The sequence below is a fragment of the Pygocentrus nattereri genome, chromosome 14, assembly GCF_015220715.1.
Source record: "Pygocentrus nattereri isolate fPygNat1 chromosome 14, fPygNat1.pri, whole genome shotgun sequence".
In the NCBI taxonomy this organism is placed as follows: Eukaryota; Metazoa; Chordata; class Actinopteri; order Characiformes; family Serrasalmidae; genus Pygocentrus; species Pygocentrus nattereri.
In genome coordinates this window covers 24,353,029-24,361,397 of record NC_051224.1, presented here as the reverse complement: position 1 = coordinate 24,361,397, position 8,369 = coordinate 24,353,029, and the positions used below count along the sequence as shown (strand labels likewise).

The following is an 8,369-nucleotide window of genomic DNA, read 5'->3' as shown; positions in this document are numbered from 1 at the left end:
TGGACAGTTACCCAACTTGTTATGTCCATATTAGTCCACGTGGGACTGTCACACCTCCAGAGTATCAGATTCACCCCATTCCAAGACACGTGGCTATTTCAGAGCGGCCGTAAGGCGATAGCGTCCCTCCGTCTGTCCCTTCATCACCCCCCCCGAATCCCTCTCTCCCCATCGGTTCCTTCCATCTTTCTGCCTCTCGGTGTCTGTCATTTTTCCCAAGCCAAACTTAAGGCTGCTGCTATAATTAGTGCCGGGTGGGAGGTATATAAGCCCCCGGGGAAGTAGCCAAGCCGCGGCTTCACTCAATCTTCTCTTCTTCGAGCTTCTTACACTTCACACATACCGTCTCAGCATGGTGAGTAACAGCCTTACCTGACCGGGCCCTACCTGACAGCCAGGTGTGCGCCCGAAGGGACTGTGGCGCTTATCTGAAGCTTTGGTGCTTTCAGAACGGTTAACGTTTCTGCCTTCTTGGATTATTTGTGGATGGTTTGTTCTTATCTCTGGATGTTCTTCGCCGGGATATAGTCAAATTGTCAACAGTCAGATTACTTCAGAGAATTTTTCAGGAGTGATACTGACTTTGAGCAGATTCAACAAGATTAATTTGATGAAATAGAGCAATTTGGAGAAAAACATTGCAATGTTTATGCTAAACAATTAGCTCTACTCTAATCTAGTTTAAACAAAATCTTATCAAAATTGATCAGAGGTTATTCAGTATGGCAAAGAAATCATTTTTGCTATGTTGTGGAGACTCGAGCAAATGAGTGCTAACATCATTTTCTGCTCTTTCTTTCTGAAGAGAGAGCTTCATTTGACTCAAAACAATATTTGGCAACCAGAAAATGCTTCCCACAAGTGTCTCCTCTGTTCCTACTGGCTATGCCCTGGAGAAAATGAGTACACATCGTCTCTGTGCAGCCAGGAAACGTGATGCTGTCAGTGACTTACAGTGAATGTGTTGTGCTAACCGTGCTAACCGTGCTAACTGTGCTGACCTGCAGGCACCCAAGAAGGCCAAGAGGAGGGCAGGTGGAGGAGAGGGATCCTCCAACGTCTTCTCCATGTTTGAGCAGAGCCAGATTCAGGAGTACAAAGAGGTGATGATCACTAGCACCCACACACCAGCTTAACACCAGCAGCACCAACCAGAGTCCACCAGTCCTGTATCCCTCCACTGAGGAAAATGGGCACAGCCTATTAGACAAGATGACAGGTGTTCGCAGCCCATAAGCTGGTTTCAGATGAAGAGCGTGACATTGATGGGTCAAATATCAAGTCTGTCATCACTCCTTTTAACCACTGAAACTGCAAACATATTATTCTATTATTATCCTATTGTGAAAGAACATGAATGGTTAACTTTATGAATAATTCAGTATCTACTACGAATTATTCAGTAACTACTATGAATTATTTAGTATGTACTGTGAATTATTCAGTATCTATTATATCTATTATGAATTATTCAGTATCTACTATGTTATTCAGGATTTACTGTGAATTCTTCAGTATCTGCTACACATTTTATAGTATCCACTATGAATTATTCAGTATCTACTATGAATTATTCAGGAACTATTCTAAAATTAATTTGTAAATTATGAGTGTTTGGCATGAGGATCTTTATACAGACTGTCAGTGTTGGTTTCCTGGACATGAATTAAGCCTAATCTCAGACTGAAGTGCAATGTATGCTCTTTTTCTGTCTAGACCAATCTGAGCTCCACTCATCAATGCTTTCTTTTGATTTGCAGGACATAAAACTACATTAAATGGCCAGTTTTGATTAGTTTGGTTTTAAACTGAAAGCTGATGTGAATGATTCACAAATTATTGGCCTCAACTGAGCTGTTCAGTTTCTCACTGGGGTAAAAGTGACTTTTACCAACACACTGTCAAGTCTGATGAAATTAGTGCCAGGTGGGCGGGGCTTGGACAGGTTAATTAGCCAGCAGTCAGTTTGAGCTCCCCTCCAAAAGGAAAGGCGAGCCACGTCTATCTTTAGCAGCTTTGGTGGGGTATTAATATGGAAGGAATTATGGTGGGGCACACATCCACTCAACTGAGTCAACAGGAGCGATATCTCTCTCTCTCTCTCTCTCTCTCTCTCTCTCTCTCTCTTTGTAATAAAAACAGGAATGTCATTAGTGGAGCATCTGAAATTTCTCTCACCCTCTCCAGCACTCATCTGTTCATTCATGCCTTCACTTCTACACTGTCTAATCCCAACAGAGCAGCAGCTGAGGGGCTTTAGTGCATTAGAGAGAGAGAGAAATTAGCAATGGATAGGAAGCGAGGTGCCAAAGAAGGGCGAGAGAGAGAGAAAGAGACTGAAAGAGTGACACTATAACCAAATTAAGTCAACATGTTTGGTGAAATGAGTGCTGAGCTGGTCAGAAGAGCGTATGTTTAAAAGACTTGAGCCACAATTGAAGAGCATGTAATGTGAAGTATATTATTTATTATCATATGTGTATTATTATTGATATGTAAATGGTAGAGTGCTCAAATGGATGATATCATTTTTATGATCAAATCCACCAAAATACTCTGCATAGAACTGCAGAGATCATAAATAAAGTCTAATTTAGATCAATTATAGAGAGCCTGTAAATAACAACAACCACTAGTAGCATAAAATGCACCATAACAATGTAGCTGATTGGACGCTAGTGTCATTTTATTGATTATCATTGATTTTTTTTAACCAATTTTTAACCAGTTTTTTGTTTATATATCTTCCTCATCTTCCTTTAATTTTGCAGTCAATTAAAAAATATTCCCATTGGTTTTTTTTTTAAGCAAAATATCATGAAACATATTGTGCAACACTATAAAAGTCTTGGCATCGCCCACCCTTAAAGCAGAATCATGTAAAAGAAGGTTAAAATTTTTTTTTACAATTGATTTCTTCATTCTTTAATGATATTAGGTGGAATGACATATTAAATTCGATATGATACATTGTGCCACCATATTTCTATTTTCTGTTTATTTAGTGCATTTTAACAATATATAAAAGAAGCTGCTTTATAGGGTCCAGACAGGGCTGCCCAAAGTGTGACCTGCATGACAAAGCTGGCCTGTGAGGACGTTTGATTTGGAGTAAAAACACCTCTTCCCATATTTTTGTACAATATGTTACTTATTAAATTAGCTTTTTAAAGTAGTAAGTATTTTAGTAACATAATATTAAGTGAGAATATAAAATATATGCTTAGAAACTTAGATACAATACAATGCAATACAATATGATATATGATACAACATGATGCAATGATATGATACAACATCCCTATTATATCGCTGTTGTCGGAACAAAACCTTCTATCTCCATTTTTTGTCGTTTTTCCGTTTTTGACATAATTTGAAAGTGGCTGTTGTCCTTTACATTGTGTATAAATTTCACGATGAATTAACTAAAAGAAACGGCCCAGGATGGCTTGGAAAGGCATGTGATTCCAGTGACTTACATAAAAATTAAAGTAGGTTTTTTTCCTTCTCCTGTAAAGTTACCATTTTGGAGATACAAAGTTTTGGTCCAAAATCAACAAAACTGACGCAGCTGGTCAGCTGTGCGTTGTGGTGTGAACAGCCTGAGAGGACAGTAAAGCTCAGCTAACCAGAGAAGGAAGGACAGATGATGGATAATAAGGGGAGCAGTGTGTGTTGGGCTTTAGAGAGTTATGTGGCTGTGGACTCGGCCAGGGTGTGTGTGAGCTAAGTTGGGACTCTGAGACGTCCAGGAGGAGCATGTGTGTGTAAGTGATACAGCCGTTAAGGAGATGAGTGGCATTACTGTCTGGACTGATTGGTCATACTAGGCTGATGGAGAGATGGAAGGGAGGGTGGGTGAGTGTGAAGGAGATGAAGGAAGGCAGTGCAACTGACTTCATGAGTTCAAGTGTGAAGGGTTATCTTGGGTTTCATGAGAGCGTAAAAAAGGCGAAGGAGGAGACCACCAGGAGAACAGCGACCACTTCTCATTTAAAGGCGACAGATGACTCCCCCTACCGTATCGCCCCCTACGCTTACTCTAGTGTATTACAGTCTGTCAGAATGACTGTGTGAGTCATATGAACATTATGGAGCGTTATAGATCACTATGGCAGTGAACAACACATCTACTTTTGTCCACTCCCCATGTTATTGACGAATCATTGGTTTTGCAGCCCTAGTAATCGCTGAGTGTTAGGAGTTAATGAAGGCTCCCTCTCAAATCTCCCTCTCAAACCCACAGGCTTTCACAATCATTGACCAGAACAGAGACGGTATCATCAGCAAGGATGACCTGAGGGACGTGTTGGCCTCAATGGGTATGATGTTTATCACTCTGATCACTCTATGTTGGACAGAGCTGAGTGCTTTAACCTCACTGTTTACACTTAAAACCTGTAATAGGAAGCACCGTCTTCTACTTCGACTTACTGGCCACTTTATTAGAAACACATACCTTGTGCTTTCGCTCACTGGCCACTTTATTAGAAACACCTACCTTGCGCTTCCACTCACTGGCCACTTTATTAGAAACACCTACCTTGTGCTTCCACTCACTGGCCACTTTATTAGAAACACCTACCTTGTACATCCTCTCACTGGACACTTTATTAGAAACACCTACCTTGTGTTTCCACTCACTGGCCACTTTATTAGAAACACCGACCTTGTACTTCCTCTCACTGGCCACTTTATTAGAAACACCGACCTTGTACTTCCTCTCACTGGCCACTTTATTAGAAACACCTACCTTGTACATCCTCTCACTGGCCACTTTATTAGAAACACCGACCTTGTACTTCTTCTCACTGGCCACTTTATTAGGAACACCTACCTTGTACTTCCTCTCACTGGCCACTTTATTAGAAACACCTACCTTGTACTTCCTCTCACTGGCCCCTTTATTAGAAACACCGACCTTGCACATCTACTAACCAGCCACTTAATTAGAAACATCCACCTTATAGCTCCACTATGTAGGTGTACAGTTAGAGACTGTAGTCCCTCTGTTTCTACACAGTTTTTAAGCTACTTCAATCTTCATTGGTCAGTTTCCGAGCACAGGACCACCAATGTTAATGCATTATTTGGGGTTATAACATACGTTAGTTTAAATGAATCTTTCCGTTAATTCCTACCTTTGCTGACTCTCGCTCTCTCTCTTTCTCTCTCTATCTCTTTTATTTTCTCTTGGCCTGAAGGTCAGCTGAATGTGAAGAATGAGGAGCTGGAGGCCATGATCAAGGAGGCCAGCGGCCCAATCAACTTTACCGTCTTCCTCACCATGTTCGGAGAGAAGCTGAAGGGTATAGTTTCCAAGTTTTGTCTACACATGCTCCAGTAAAATCATGAACATAAACAGTTACAGAAATCATGGTTTTCTGTATAATTCAGCATCCATCTGTCCCGTCCAGGTGCTGACCCCGAGGATGTTATCCTGGCCGCTTTCAAGGTGCTGGACCCTGAGGGCACAGGCACCATTAAGAAGTCTTTGTGAGTAGAGTGTTTCCTTCAGTTCTCCTTTTCCTTTCTGATGGGTGTGTTAGTTGTGGTCATGATGTTGTAACTCCGCTTTCATTCTTCCACAGCCTGGAGGAGCTCCTGAGCACTCAGTGCGACAGGTTCTCACAAGAGGAGGTGAGCTCAAAGGGACCGTTACATTATTTTGGGCAAGCTAGTCAGTTATAAAATAATACTTTGATGAAAAATAACATGTAGACCATTTTCCCCTCTATACTCCAAGATACAATCGATCTTGAAGCAGGCATAAAAGCTAACTAACTGAGCCTTGCTCAAGTGGTGTGCACTTTAAGTGAACTAATTCCTGGTATTGCTATGAGAGCAGCCATGATTACTCTATGGACATGTTTGCTCTCAATGTCTATGTAGCTAACTTAGCAGCATTTTAGCAGATATCCATATTACAGATTTCAGCCAATGGAACAGATCTCTGGAGTTGTGTAAACTAAAATATAAGCCATTGCTCTTTGCATTAGGGACATTACAAACTTCTCTTGTGATACTAGAGAGAGGAACTGTCACTCTATGATGTCGTCTGGGTTTATCAAACACTAGAGGGCGCTCCCGAGCGAGTCCAAAATAAATTAAAACACTTAATGTAAAAGAATACATGAATTTCCTGAACACAGAACAGCATTTTAACACTGCTGTTATATAAGAGCTTTTAAACTTGAGTTATAGGAGTTAGCACCATGTTAATTAATGACATGTAAGCTTCCATTATTCCACGCACTTCAGTATTCCGTACACTTCGGTATTCCGTACACTTGTTACTTTTACCTATATGTCTAATCACACAATTTCTTGTCATTTACCAGCGATACATCTGAGACATTGTCATATATCCCTGTTTCCATCAAAACAGCTAGCAAAACCATCCAAGCTGAGTTTGGACCCCCCAGTGCGACAAGAAAATGAGACACAGGGATGCGAATCCAAATGGGATGGGGAAACTTTCACGGCCCTATAATATGCATTTTAGCACATTTACACATCAAATGTAACACTCAAACGAATATTAAACAATGGATTATAACCATGAAACACTGTATGTTTAATACTGAGCTGTTAATCTAAGCTTACACCGTCAGTTACATTAGCGGCTTCACCACATATTCTCACTTTACTAGGCCTTTTTCCATGGTAGCCTCGTTCATTGCACATATAGTTTATATCAATTCATTTTAAAAACATACGATTAGTTAATGTGCATTCTTATGCAAGTAGATTTCATAAAATATCAAATTAAAGGCAGGAAAACAGCTTATGGAAAACCACTCCTTCTAAGGAAGCTGGTGTATGGAATACTGACGACACAAGCTGACGACACAGATGAGGTTTTTTTCTTATTTCTTTAAAAGTATTGCCCCAAATTTGACCAATCAAAATGCATTTTGGTTGCTAGGCAGATTTTGCAGTGTCCAAACGATCATTACATCCTGTAGGACTTCGCTTATTTCTGCAATAACTACTGAAACGTGGAAAGCGGCGAAGTATTGTGCACTTTTACGTCACATTAGCTGCAGCAAAAGAAGCTGCATTCGTGCTTCTTCTAACCTCCGTTTTCTTTCGTCCCTCAGATTAAGAACCTGTGGACCGCCTTCCCCCCAGATGTGGCTGGCAATGTTGACTACAAGAACATCTGCTACGTCATCACACACGGAGAGGAGAAGGAGGAGTAAGGAAAGAGAAACAGCTCGAAGAAAAGAAAGAAGAAGCGATGACTCTGCGTCCCTCACTGCTCTGCCCTCTCAGTCTGTTCTTCTGTCCTCATTTTCCGTGGTTTCCTTCCTTTCCTCCTTCCTTTTGCTACTCTCTAGCACTTGTTTCCTCCATGTGTTCTCTTCAAACATTCATCCAAAGCAAGCAAAGACTCGTCTCCTAGAGACTCCAACCCGAAAGAGGCTAAAATCTGTGGTGTCCTTCAGTGGGGAATCGTTTTCAATAAAATGACCTTTTACCATCATCTCCATCTCTCCTTCTCTCACTCTCTCTCTTTCACTCATTCCTGTTCCTTCCTCTCTTTTCTACCTCTCTGTCATTTAACACCACTAGCCACATGCTACGTAAGCATGCATGAAAGCTAGGGCTAGCCTTGCTAATGTACACATTTAGCCCAGCCTAGCCTCCTCCTTAGGCCGCTCTTTGCTGTCTTAGCTGCAACAGCTGATTAGTTTGAACAGAAAGAGCTGTAGTCGCTCACCCTGGAGGTCTAAAACGCAAACGGTGGGATCTCTTTCTACAATAGAGCAACCTGGACCCACCATTTTGTTTCCAAACCATTGACGAGCAGGAAAAATCATAAGAGGAGGAAAAAAAAAGGAAAGGCACAATGAGAAGGCCTGGTCTCCTAAAAGCGATGGCTGGCTTGTCACCGAGGGAGAGAGGAAGAGAGGCGGTCCGCAGAGGAGTGGAGAGTGGCGACGGAAAGAAACCATTTCCTTCTTCTCTCCCTCTCTCCCCTCCTCTGTGTCTTATGTTAATCCATCCACTCCTTTTCTATCCTCGCCTGGGCTTTGCTTTGCTCTGTCACCCACTCTTCTGTAACCAATAAAAAGAGAGAAACTGTGAATAAAGCAAACTTATCTTTCGTACCTCTGCGTCTGTCCATACATGCTAGTCGATTGCTAGAGTGGAAGCATATAAACAAAGAAGAAGCTGTTGGGAAGGAGAACTTTCTCCTGAGACTCCCTAATGGACAGGTGGCGAAAGGGAAAGAAGTGCAGGTGCTTCCAGACAGGTGTACTCCATGACCCAATTAAGCAATTAACTTCCTACCATTCTCTGGGGCCTAGCTGACCTCAATTTTGGACCAAACCAGAAAGATGACAAGATTTAAGGCTGTG

The 8,369-nt window shown here is 41.5% G+C and overlaps 1 protein-coding gene across 1 annotated transcript; it reads left to right on the top strand.

The window, feature by feature from the left end:
• The first annotated feature begins 249 nt into the window (after positions 1-249).
• On the top strand, positions 250-8,117 carry mylpfa (myosin light chain, phosphorylatable, fast skeletal muscle a). Its single transcript, XM_017715468.1, has 7 exons — positions 250-355; positions 1,008-1,103; positions 4,247-4,322; positions 5,205-5,309; positions 5,418-5,496; positions 5,592-5,640; positions 7,104-8,117. Exons 1-7 carry the CDS (start codon positions 353-355, stop codon positions 7,203-7,205), a joined length of 510 nt encoding a protein of 169 aa, XP_017570957.1. The 5' UTR covers positions 250-352; the 3' UTR covers positions 7,206-8,117.
• The last annotated feature ends 252 nt before the right edge of the window (positions 8,118-8,369 follow it).